Below are 13872 nucleotides of genomic sequence, written 5' to 3'. Positions count from 1 at the left end.
TTTGAAGCTTCTTTTAAGGTTCTAATGAGCCTGTGGTCGTGCGTTGTCATGAAGAGGCAGAACGCCTTGTATTATGGAGTCTGTCTTTAAGTTTTACATGGACCTAATCAATTTGGAAGTAGAAGATAGTCATATTAATCATTAGGCTCCTTGGTAGGCAGTCCTTCTTGGATTAATATTTTTTTTAAGTAAGATCATGTAGTAATAATAAAAGGCTCATTTGCGTTACATACAAGAAGAGAATTAGTAATTGACAATCCCTTATTTTGTTTTCTCACTTAATTTGTGTGTAAACCATTTGTCTAATTTTTGATAAAATTTATTACATGAATTCTCTTTATAATAGTTCTGATGTTACACGAGGATTTTGTACGAAATATTGCTTGGTACAGATTTTAGGACGACTTTGTTGTCGTCCATCTTCAATGCATTTCATTGCCACTTTTAAGTCGATGAAACCAAAATCGTGCTACTTTATCACATGCAGCATCTTCTCCAAACACAACGCGACTTGTTTCTGTTTCGTTAAGCTGATTTTTGAACTCTTAAAGTAGCTTTACACGAATTATAGCATTTGAACCATTCTAACACAAAAAAGTCTTTTAAATATTTAGAAAGGGAAAATAATATACAAAATTGTTAAACGAATTATTTATTACTTGCTATAAAAATCTATTTTTTCCATGGTCTGATCAGCATCTTTCGACGATGAAAGATGAAAGGTTTACGTCGCCGTTTCTCCGTACATAAATATAGTAGAAGTAAATTGAGGTATCAAAGTTAATTAATATCATAAACCGATTTCAAACAGTTCTAAAGTGTTTATTTTCACGCGAACGTAACTCGGAAATCAGGTGTTGTTGGCATCCTAGAATGCGGTTTTCAAAGAACCAGGTGTTTGCCAGTAACTTTGGTCCAAAGTAAACTGTACGCACTAAAGGTTAATAAATATACCCATGCCAATTAGCTTAACGCAAATAATTGACCTCGCAATCACAAACAATATTTTACTTTTACTAATTAGAGTTGTGAAATTAATCGATTGTGTTTGTTTTAGGTAAGTCGACTGGCCCTTTAATCGTAAGTAACAGAAGCTTGTTGTTCTTGCGTCCGTGCCGAAGGAAACTTACCGGTGCAAACACGTATTCGTCGGTCCGTCGGAGAGAGGGAATTATATAAAGTAACATTTAGAGATCTAAAAATAAAACGACAATGAGGGAATTAAATGTATAAATTAACAAAACATAAACACACCGGTCGTCCCGCTGACGCAGGTAAGACAAGGCAGCACGATCGGAAACATTCCCAATGATGGCGTTTCAAGAAGATGCTGATGACTCGTGGAAAATTTCGGTCAAAAGTTTTGATTTGATCGCTCGAAAAAATACGTGTTGGGGTCGTCGTCGCGTAAATTTCGTAACCCCGACGCTCTCACTTTTCTGATGTAAGCCGACGATTTTGTTTCTAGATGGTTTGTTTCAGTCGGATTTTCCATTTTTTGACAATCTTGGCCGTGAACTAATCGGTTTGCTTCACATAAAATCGATGGAGCATTGATCGGGAGTGCGGTAGTGCCCTTTTTACTGTGACTAATGCAAATGGGAATGTTTGTCGATAAGAGCTGTTTGTTTTTTACCTGGAATTCCACGCGTAAAAAGGGATTAACGGAATTGCCTTATTATCTAAATTGGTTCTTTCGCCGTTGTGTTCGAATGCAAGCTTTACGTCATGGAAAATACACACAATTTCTCTTTTAGCATCCTGTTGTTTTTGTAATTTATATCACGAAAATTTATTCAAATTTAGACGGATGCTAAGCAAAATCATTTTCTGAAAGCTCTTCAATTTGGTAAAGTCCTTTGAAATATTCGTGCAAGTCATAAAGTTATAATAAATTAATAGGTCATAAAAATATAATAAGTACAACTTTTGTATTTGGCAAAATTATTCAATAGTAATTCCTCTTTTATTATTAAACGGGCCATTAATAGCAAAGAACTAATTATTAAAACAGTTAAATTTAATGGACGGATAATAAAAATATAATAGGAAAATAATGCCCAATAAAAATACATATTATTTGTCGGTAACCTAACCCCTTCAGTTCGAAATGACTTATTTTCGAAAAGAGGAAGTCGGAAAGAACATTGACTGCTTTATTGCCCAGAGCCATATGGTGCAGTGCCGTTTCTGGTAGGTACATTTTTTTAACTTGAGGAAACAGAAGGTAGTAGTTAGTTGAGTGCGGCGAATCATCGAAGGCTGATCTATGTCGGTACGTGGCGTAGCCAGAATCAAAATGTGTCCAACGTATTGTTTTAGTTTCGGATGACGGTGGTAAAAAGGCGAATAAATGCGTCGTTGGTGCGCCGGTTCGGGCGATGTGCGTGGAAATTGGATCGTAGCGCAAAGGTATGTGGACTTACAGAACCGAATGTTGTGAAAGATGTTTGGGAAGAGTTGCATGTTTAGATCAATCGGTCTTGACATAACCTACATAAATGTCTTGATCGGCACTAGACCAATGTTTGACGTTGATTTCGTCGTTCAATGCTCGGTCGAATCCTATTTTAAAAGTCCCTATCTTAATTGTCAAATGATATCGAGATATTTAAATTAAAAGAATACAGTATTTTTAGAGATTCTTTACATTTTTATGTAAGATGTTAAAAATGTATACATAATAAAAATATCTTTCAAACTAAGGCTTAAAAAATCCTAATCTGATTCAATTGTTTATAACATATAGAAAATATGTTAAATTTAAAAAAAAATGATTCATTTTAATTCAATTAAAATTTACTAATATACAATATAATAAGAATCTTTTAACATTTGTTTCTTTTTATTATAAATATTAAATAATATTTCAAATATAAAGTGCAAAAAAAGTATTAAAAACAAATTAAGTTCTAAAAAATTGATAAAATTTGATTTGAAATTTTAAATACTGATTTTTACTACATATATTATTAGAAAACGTCATTATCATTATTACTGTCACTGTATTACAATGTATTATATTTTTTTAACTTTTAATATGAAAATAAACAGAATCAAAAAATAAAATGATAAAATATCAATTTTAAAAGTAAATTTAATTATATATTGTTGGCTATAAATCTTATTCTAAGCGTACTTATTTTATTTGTTTAACTATATTAAGATAATATTTAAATTAAAAAAGAATACATAATATAAAAACTTTTTTTTGAAAGTTTAATTATTAAATTAAAAACATAGATACTATATTATAAAAAATACTCATAAATCTTTTAAGATAACAAAATTGTCTCCTAAACTAAGAAAATATAAACAGTTTATAATCTATTTAAATTATGCGTAGATTGTTATAAAGCAGATGTAAAAATATAAAATAGAAAATATGTCTAATAATTCATTAATTAATTTTATTCTAATTTTTTTGTAAATACATATATAAGAATATTTTAACGTATTTTTGTTTTATTATAAAAATTAAAAAATATCTCAAATTATTATTCTATAATTAAAGGGAAGAATGAAAATTTAAAATGAATAATTCCTTAAAATTTGATTATTTAATTTAACGTTACAGAGTTGATCATACAAAATTAAAAAACAAAATTTAATATTTTATTTATTTTGGAATTAATATAAATTTTTTAACATCTTATTTTATTAAAAATTATTTCAAATGAAATTTTAATTATGTTTTGGAAATTAAAATTACAGAGTGAATTACACAAATTTGTTTTATCTAATTGTAAAAAGAAAAATTTAATAATCTATTTATTTATTTTGGAATAAATTACGTAATTATATAAACAATTTTAGTTTCTAGAAATATATGATATACAATAGAAAAATATAATTTTAAATTCAACTACAGACTTGGATTAAAATGCAATATTTTTTGTTAAAAATTGTATACACCCAATTTGAAAGATAACCATTTAATTTATAAACAATATCTTAATCATTTTTTTATTTTTTGATTATAAAATATGTCTGCTGGGCGAGAAAGCATGGAATATTTTATCGTTTATCTTTTGAGCCATTATTCATTGAAATCGAATTATAAATAAAAACGTCGCATAGATGTTTCGATCTTAAACGGGCCACACCGTATGTTTGTATACAAAATGCCATTGTAAACAAATATAATGATAAATCTCCGAGTACTTTTAAAATAATACAAGAACAATAACAACAAAGAAAATGTATACACTTAAAAACACTAACACGATTGTTCAAGTTATTTTAAACAAAGTGAACAAATTTTTACATGACTGCACATAAACGAGTCTTGTCGAGAGGAAGTTACAAAAGACTGATAACCCAAATATTAACATTAAAAAAGACCGTACGACTAACTGATTAGAAATCGATTTTTGTATCCGCCATGACCCTAACAAATTTAAAACAGCGATAAATCTGATGGTGATATTCCATCGCTAATCAATATTTTAATTAAAAATTATCCAGCCACTCAAAAATTTCCAAGTGCATTTTTTATGTTACGAAGTTTGTAACACACAAACTCTGGTTGGAGCAGTTGTACCATAATAAGCAAACCAGAAAAATAATAAATAAAAATATCATTAAACATGATTTATATGACTGGTATTGACTAATTATTTGCAATAAATTATGAAAGTTCACCGGGTTATCGCGTCTAATTTGTTTTAAATAGCTTAAATATCACTACTTGAGATGAGATTTCAAATATCGCACAAGATGAAGAACTTAACAAATTGGCAGATTATTTATGCAATTTAGCTCTTTATGTCGCTTCATTTCTTTTTCATTCTCTCTCTCGGTCTCACCCACCGACAACCATCCAAATGTAAATCTGCCCGATTAAACTGCATCTCTCTTTAAATGGTAAAACCGCACGGGTAATTAAGTAACCCAATTAAAAACAAATATATAAAGGTATTTATAACCATCTACCCATAGCCCGTAGTAATAAATGCCCAATTACAAGCCCATAAAAAAACTAATCAACCTTCATGAAACCGTTTAACATATATTTTGTATAAATTAATTTCTTAAGTCACTGGTGCTCGGAGCGGTTTCGGTGAACCGTTTTTTTTTCTCTCCTCACTCAAATCGAAATCTCTTCACGTAAACAGATCATGAGTAATATTTATTTCTGTACCAGTCTATCAATCACTTTAATTAAAAATCTTTACAATTCGATACGGTGGTTGGGAAACAGTCGGCACGTCACAGTGATCGTTGGTGCCAACTCCGGCCGAGTTCGAAAAGTGTGACCGCAAATGGTGTTGTGTTTGTAACAGGTGTGTATTTGCGATTTTTATTAAATGTTTTCGTTTAGAACCGCGGCGATTTTAATTGTACGTGACAATCGCGCCGTACGGTGCGCTCAACGTCGTCCGATCCGTCGAAGAGAAATTCGAAAATGTTGTGAATTATAAAATCTAGATCAGGTTATTTTTATAACGTTGCGTTGTGAAATTCTTGCAAATGTTAATGGTGTTTATAGTTTTTGGCAATATTTGGAATTTCCAAAACCCCAATTACGTTTACCAATCGGTGGTTCTAAGAATATGGTTATAATTAACTTGGAAAAAAAGAATAAGTTTACACGTTTACGACACAACTTTCTATTATTCGCGTATAGATCTTGATATTATATTTATAGAATCAGCTACTTTTGTCAGGTTTATTTGGCCATATTTTATAAGTCAACACTAAGATTTTATTATAACTGTTAGTTACTAATACAAACTTTATCTTTTGTTATGCAATTATTCCGTGGTTATAGTATTAAAAATTGAATTTACAATAAACTATTCGTAGATCAAAGGTGTTTCCATGAAGAGCTCTCAATAGTGAGTAAAACGACGAACCTTTATAAATTGTCATCAAAGTTGCACACTCACACACATATTCATATGTAAATATAGTTAAAAATAATATAAATATCCTGCTGTAGCAGTAACAGTTATTTTGGAGAACCAAAAATTCTGAGTAATATTTCAAACGTTTAACTGACAAACTTTTTACTCATCTTCTGCCATCAAAAAATTATGTAAGAAATATAGATTATTTCTCGGAAAATAACTAGAAAAAAGATTATATTTGATTTGTTGTTTTAAGATAATTTTAGACAACATTAGCAAATAAAATGATTAATTTCTTAATTTTGTAATTTCATATCATCGTTGCAGTTTTATTTAACATGTTTTGTCACCCACATATGAATTACTAAATTCTTTGACGCACTTCGTTTAGATTATAAATTAAATTTGTGAACAGCGGAATGAAACAAAAAAAATTAAGATAAATTTAGATAAGACTGGTAAATATAATTAATAAACTAATTTCTTGATCCTGTTATCTTATGTTTTCTTTGTATGTTTATAAATTCTTTAACCATACCTTTATTATTATTACTATTATAAGTTAAGTTTACAGAAAATAAATATTTTGCAACGCAACATTTTAAAAATAAATACTTATTTTTAATGAAAAAAGTAACAGTAATTAGTAGTAGTGTAATAAATTCGTAAATATTTTGAGAGAATTAAAAGAAATTTAAGATAATTTTAATTTGGTTATTTCATCTGCACAAATTCTTCAACAATCCTTAAATATAATTATTTTTAAACAGCTCTCGATCTATCTTATAAATTTAATAAATACTTATTTGTATTATATAATTTATCAGATGTTTGATTTTTTTCTGAAACACTCATTATTTTTTTAAACAAATTAAATCTGTGAAAATTAATTGAAAAATATTTAAGAAATTATTTGAAATTCTTAATCTAATTATTTCATCTAAATAAATTCTTCAATTAACTCTAAATATTATTATTTTAAACACGTCTCAAGATGAATTATTAATTTAATAAATACTATTATAATGTATAATTTGATAAGTTATTTGATTTTCAAACAAATTTGTGAAATTTAAATTTTATATGAAATGTTCATAAATATTTCAGGAACTATCATCATAATTTCTATAAACTCTTCAATTATCCATTGTTGTCAAACATATCTCGAGAACAAATTATTAAGTGATTAAGTATTTATTTTTATTTGGAAAATTTGATTAAAAATTTAGTTTTTTTTATAAATTAAACTTTTATGTAAAATGTAACAGGTTGTTGGTATGAAAATATAAAATAATTTTTCCAATATAAATTTCATATAATCATTGTATAAATTTCTATAAATACGTCTATCCCTTAATTCTAATATGGTTAAAAAGACATCTACAATTAATTTAAAACAATTAAAACTGACATGGGACATTGTGGGAACTTAACGTCAGGAATAAGAACCAATTTAAAGATATTTTGAGCAAAATGTAATAGGTTGTTGTTATGAAAATTTAGAAGAATTTATTTATCCAATATTAATTCAATAAATTTTTCGTCTATCCTTTAATTGTGATTATTGTTAAACAACTGTAGAAATTAAAATAATAGGAACAAGAATAAATTTAAAGAAATTTTATGTAAAATGTAACAGGTTGTTGGTATGAAAATATAAAATAATTTTTCCAATATTAATTTCATATAATCATTATATAAATTTCTATAAATTCGTCTATCCCTTAATTCTAATATGGTTAAAAAGACATCTATCTACAATTAATTTAAAAACTAACATGGGACAATGTGGGAACTTAATATTAAGTATAAGAACAAATTTAAAGATATTTTGAGCAAAATGTAATAGGTTGTTGTTATGAAAATTTAGAAGAATTTATTTATCCAATATTAATTCAATAAATTTTCCGTCTATCCTTTAATTGTGATTATTGTTAAACAACTGTAGAAATTAAAATATTAATTGTACAAGAATTTATTTATATTGGTAAACTTTGATTATTTTCTGAAATTGTCTTGACTTTTATATAAAATGTCCATAGATATTTAAAGGATTTGATAAACTGAATAAAGTCACGCTATTTATTTAAAACAATTAAGACAAAATAGTATCAGATTAAGAACAAGAACAAATTTAAAGTAAACAAAGTTAAGCAAAATTGGCAGATTGTTCGCAAGAAGACACATAAGAATTACATCAAGTTTTTGTTGTGTTTCCATGTAAAAAGAAATTTCTGCAAATGCCAGCCAGATAAACCGCTCGTAGTTCACACATACATATTATGTTGCAAAACACCATTCCCATAACAATTCAGCCATGCCCGTAAATCATCGATATTGTGCAACATGCGAGACCGCCGTCCGCTTTATTTAAGACGTTAATTCCATCCCGGCCATTATTATAAATCCCGTCGATAATCAGCCATCGAAAGGCCAGCCAGCGCGAATTCCCATCTGTTGCGGTCCGGCTTTCCGGTGTCAATTAGCCGGACGGCTTCGGCGGAGTTTTATTCAATAAGAGGCGGGTTTTTGAAATTAAGATATGAGGCTTTGGCCGTCGGCGGCCTTGCTGCCGATTAAAAAAGCGGCAACATCTCTCTTTGAAAAGAAAACGGCCGCGCATCGGCCACACATCGCGCATCGAAGGCGCACCACACACTTAACTCGGCCCTCGCTCCATACCTTTTTATACCCCGGTCTTCTCTCTTCGGATGACTCACATTTAATTAACCGCTTCGGATGTTGCGGATCTACGTGGACCACTCTCGAAATAACTGTAATTACCACACATCAACACACACACACACACATTTAATAATGTTCTTTATCTATTTTATACTGATGGAAGTTTTTTTTAGGGCTGGGACTAATCCCCCATTCTGAATAAACTTTTTATTCATTTAATTTACATTGCAATCTAGTATTTTAACAAGAATTTTTAAAATACTCATTATTCGTTGAATATTTCAACATTAAACTGAAATTTTTATATTTATTAATAATATAATATGGAGTTAATATATAAGAATTATAAGTAATTCAACAAATTTATTTTTATTAACGATCTTATTGGCAAACTTATAATATATTATAAATATGTATATAATAGATATAATATAAATATTAAAACAAGTGAAAAAATTGTTTCTTGTCTCTAAAAAAGTATATGTCTTTATTTTAAATAAAAGAAATTGATTTTTATGCAAACATTGTTCATATTTCCTAAATTTGTTTGAGAAAAGTATTAAATTACTTAAATTTAATAAATAATAGAAAAAAGCAATACATTTTTCCCATATTTTAATTACATAAATTGTTATAACAGATCCGGGTGACAAATGGTAATTAAATATTTGAAAGTGTGTTTTCTAATTATAAAAAATATAATTTGTTAATTGTCGTTTATAATTGATTTACTATGAATTACATAATATTTGGATGTATACTCAAATAAACATTTTATAATATAATATTATTAATACACATTTTATAATTACTAAATATTATTGTCATTGTAATATAATGAAAATTATTTAAGATTTTGTAATATAAAATGGAACCATAAAATTTACTAAAATGCGAATTTTTTATCTAAATTTCATTGATCAAATTTAAATTTCCCTAATTTAATTGGTTAATTATATTCAGATAATTAGATGAATAAGAAAACATATAATATATAAAAACACTTTTCTGAAGAGATAATTAATTTTTTTTTAAAGAATGGTTGTTGTCAAATATATTTGTAAATTAAATTTAAAATTAGTATTAAAAACACATGTGTAATGTTAATAATAAAATTTAATGCTTCATTTGTTTTGAAATTACATAATTATATCAACAATTTTATTTTGTATAAATATTCTGATAACACACACATTAGAGAAATATGAAATTTTGATTATTTAAGTGTAAGAAGATATATTTAATTGTCTATATATTTACGTAATTAATTATATCAACAATTTCAATTTCCAAAAATATTATTAATAATTATTAGTATCTACATTAAAAAAATATAATTTTTATTTCTGTTCATTAATATCGAATATTTTTTTGTCAAATTTTTACACAACACACCCATTTTGAAAAATAAAAACTTCAATGACAATTTAATTTATAAAAAAAATATATTTATTATAAAATATGAGAATAAGAGACTTCCGGTGAGTTAGAAAACATGGAATATTTTATCTTAACCCACACCGTATGTTTCTATACAAATTTGTATTATCTAATTATAAAAAAAAATAATGATCCATTTATTTATTATTTTTTTTATTCATTAAAATCGAATTTTCAATTACGATGCTACAAAATCTGCAAACAAAGGAACACGTATTTATATCAGTTTTTTTACCACCCATCTAATTGTAGAACGCTCCACACATAATTGTAGAGTGAATAAATTAATTTTTATGTAACAACGATTAATCGTAATAGATCCCACATATTTCAAGACGACTAAAAATAACTCGCATTAACTGGCATAGTATTTGCAACTCATTACAATAAACACCTGTTGCAATTGCTATTCTTAATTGTTGCCCGTTTCGGCTCAGCTCCGGTTAAACGTTCAATTATCGATCCCGGATCGTAGAATCCGTACACTTCCTCCTCGGCTTTTGCATAACAATTATACGCCTTTTAATGTTGCAAACCTTAATTGCCAACACGTAACTTTCATCGTTGAACGTACACATTAATTTGCGGTGCCCTTTTACCTCCGACTGTTATTTGCGAAACGAAACCAACAGAAATCGAAAAAAACATGTCTGAAATGGGGGCTCGATGCGATCCGTTAACAGGCCGTCGGGATTGTGGGGGGTTGAATTGAATGAAACGATGTTCCGTAATGTGCAAAACATCTAAATCGGACGCGATCCATAAATAGACGTCAATTGTACGCTCAATGGATGCCCGAACGAACAACAATCGCAATCTTCCCGGACGTAAATCGTCCTCGTGTGGATTATAATGACGACGTCACAAAATGACTGTGTCTCTTTTTTTCCGTAATCACGCTTAATTCAATACTTTTGTTTTATGTTTGCCAGAAAGGCAAACACACACACACACACACACATAAAGGCGGCTCGTTAACGTTATAAAACTGATCGCACATAACCACAGGCTGTGTGCGCGTCGGGCGATCGCACCGAAGGAAGAGAAGAGACCACAAGAAAACAAAAACGTAAAGAAAGAAAGAAAAAAAAAAAAGGGAAACAAAAAATAAAAATACCGAACGACTCAAATTATGACTTCATCTCGTTCGTATGTCTCGGGACCACCGTGTGGCTACTTAACAAGCGTACGATTTGCCTGATTACAAACTGAATATGTTCACGTACAATCCCCGTTAATAAGGACTCGTCCGCGCTAAATACAGAGCGCCTCAAAAACTTACCGAAATTATAGTGCCACCACGTTTCTCTCTGTCCCCGACATTGGTAGGTAGTAGGTAGGTGTGTTTCTTCTGTTGCGTTGCGATTTCGGTATGTGCTTTGTCGGTTATTCCTTTCGATGCGAATATGAAACGGTAAATTAGTGCCACGAAATTGTTAATGATTTATTTGGATTTGCCAACCGTAATTAATGACATGCATAAAGATCGTGGGAAATAATGTGTTATCTGTTTAATTTAATGTTAAAACATGTTTATTTTTTTAAGAACATTTTAAGTTAAAATTCAATTTAAATCGTATGACTACTTGATTAAATGTTTTCATACTATTTTCAATAAGATATACAACTAATAGACTTATTGAATTTAGAATCTAATATACAGAGAGGTCTTAAAAAGTAACCACAACACAATTAACAATCATGTAATGTAGCTTGTCCGATTTAAGCCATCAAAATAACATTGAATAGAGAATTTATTTAAGCATTTAGTTTAATTAAATACTCATTAACATAGTTTTGGGACGTTCAGTATATAGTATAACAATACATTCAATTAATCTGATATTTCAAAATAGTAGTATATTTTATAAACATATATGTAAAAAATATTTATAAATTTTTTAAGATAATGCAATTGTCTTTCAAGTTCCTAACCTAATTAAATTATTTGTAATGTATTATAAAAATTATATTTTCTGATAATACATTAATTAATTTCAATTTAATAATTTGCCAATACCAAAAGAAACATCCTTATTTTATATACTTAATTATATCTAAAAAGAACATAATAAAAGTTCCTAAACTATTTAAACGGTGCGTAGTTTATTACGAAAGAGATATGTAAATGTAAAATATAGAATATTTTATTACATCTAATAATATATTAATTAATTTCATTTTAATGATCGTTAAAACGTATGTAAGAATATTTTAACTTTTTTTTAAAGTAAAAAATATTTCAAATATAATTATTATTTTATAATTTCAATATAGAAGGGAAATTAAAAATGAATAATTTCACAAAATTGTATTATCTAATAATAAAAAAACAAAATTTAATATTCTATTTGTTTTGAAATTACTATAAATTACGTAATTATATCAACAATTTTATTTTCTATAAATATTGTAATAATTATCCTAAATATTAGAAAAATATGATTTTTAATACTGCCACAGACTAATTAATATTTTTTTGTAAAATCTTTAAAGATGACATATTTATTTATTTTTTTTAACATGTTAATCAACTTTCTTTTTTTTCGATTACATTAATAAATTAAATATGTTTTAATAGTCAATAATTTGTTTGTAAGAATCTTTTAACATCTTGTTTTATTAAAAAAAAAATCAAAATTTATCAGTCAATTGTCAATTATTCTCTTAAAATTTGATTATTTGTTTTGAGTTTGTGTTATTTAATTGTACACAGAAAAATTCAAGAATCTAGTAAATAAAAATATATACACGGTAATTCATCTAACTGAAACATTTGACGTTTATCGAGAACTAAAAGAGGTATCAATCTGAAATTCTTGGTATTATTTCTGAAAATATTCATTGTAGATATAGGATAGCCAAACAGCCTGTTAAATATTTTCGACTATGCTTAATGGCTCCTAAAATGATACTCTTTTGTTAATGTGTATAACAAGAACTTCAAAATTATGTTTGTTGATAATATATACATTTTACTTTCCAAAAAAAGAAACATTCAATATTTGGAAAGAAATGCAGATACATAGAAAAGCAATTTGAAATTAGGCTCAGAATTAAAAAGTAAAATTCAAAAATACAATACAAATTAATAATTATATATAAGAGTAAAATAACAATTTTAATAATAATAATACACGTATTTCTAATATATTTTAATTTCAAATAAAAGCCGCCTCGTTGTAAAAATGTTTAAACATACGGTAAACAAACATTTCAGTTATACGCAATATGTTGAATAACATAATATTTACAGTTCAAAAAATAATATTAAAATAGGTAATAAAAATTGGTCTTTAAAAAAGGTGATTAACCAGGAAAAATTATACATCGAAACATGCATAAAATGTCGACGAATCTACGCAAATTTAAAATAAATAAACTCATTTAAAAGCGAAATACGAGCCTAAAATACCCATTTACTGGACCATAAAAATAACGCATATTTATTTTAAATGGACAATTTTATTTCTTCATAAAATGTTATTTTTGTTATTACAGTTATATGTAACCAAACAGTTGTTAAATGGCGTCATAAAATTATTACTATGGGCTAATTAGTTTTTGATGTGGTCCCAAGTTGGGCGCCAATAGTCGTGTTGTTCAGTTTTGGTTCCTTTTTTTTTTCTTTGTGTGGCCGGCCGACAAAACTGGCCAACAATAATTTAATGCGAACGCAAATTGAAAGTAACAAGTTAGTTCGACGATTTGTCGTTGTAAAAACGGCATAAAAATACCGCGTTTTAATTTAAAGAGACCGACGACTACTACTAGCAGCACATATAACTTTCTACAATAAACAATAAAATATTGTAGGTTCGAGTTGCACGTATGAACCGCTCGGACATAACTCGAGAAAGAAAACGTAATAAAGCCGACAGAAATTATCTGTAAT

General features: G+C 27.7%; 1 protein-coding gene across 9 annotated transcripts in view; it reads left to right on the top strand.

Moving 5' to 3' along the window:
- LOC109598292 (ion transport peptide-like) overlaps positions 1-13872 on the top strand; it is a 35069-nt gene that overhangs the window by 15563 nt on the left and 5634 nt on the right. Inside the window, exon 2 of one of the 9 annotated variants that reach the window (XM_049970811.1) lies at positions 1058-1080. The exons of 5 other annotated variants lie outside the window; for them this stretch is intronic. Coding sequence is in view for 2 of the 4 variants with exons in the window: in XM_020014184.2 (XP_019869743.1) it covers positions 2329-2412 (84 nt within the window). In the remaining 2 variants the exon portion in view is untranslated. Of the gene's footprint in view, positions 1-1057; positions 1081-2197; positions 2413-5172; positions 5286-13872 lie in introns of those variants that run through there. 3 more of the 9 variants (XM_020014184.2, XM_020014178.2, XM_020014231.2) reach the window with 3 other exon arrangements.

The sequence above is a fragment of the Aethina tumida genome, chromosome 1 (assembly GCF_024364675.1).
Source record: "Aethina tumida isolate Nest 87 chromosome 1, icAetTumi1.1, whole genome shotgun sequence".
NCBI classification, from domain to species: domain Eukaryota; kingdom Metazoa; phylum Arthropoda; class Insecta; order Coleoptera; family Nitidulidae; genus Aethina; species Aethina tumida.
Note: the sequence above shows the minus strand (reverse complement) of the source record. Positions and strands in the feature narration are given on the sequence as shown.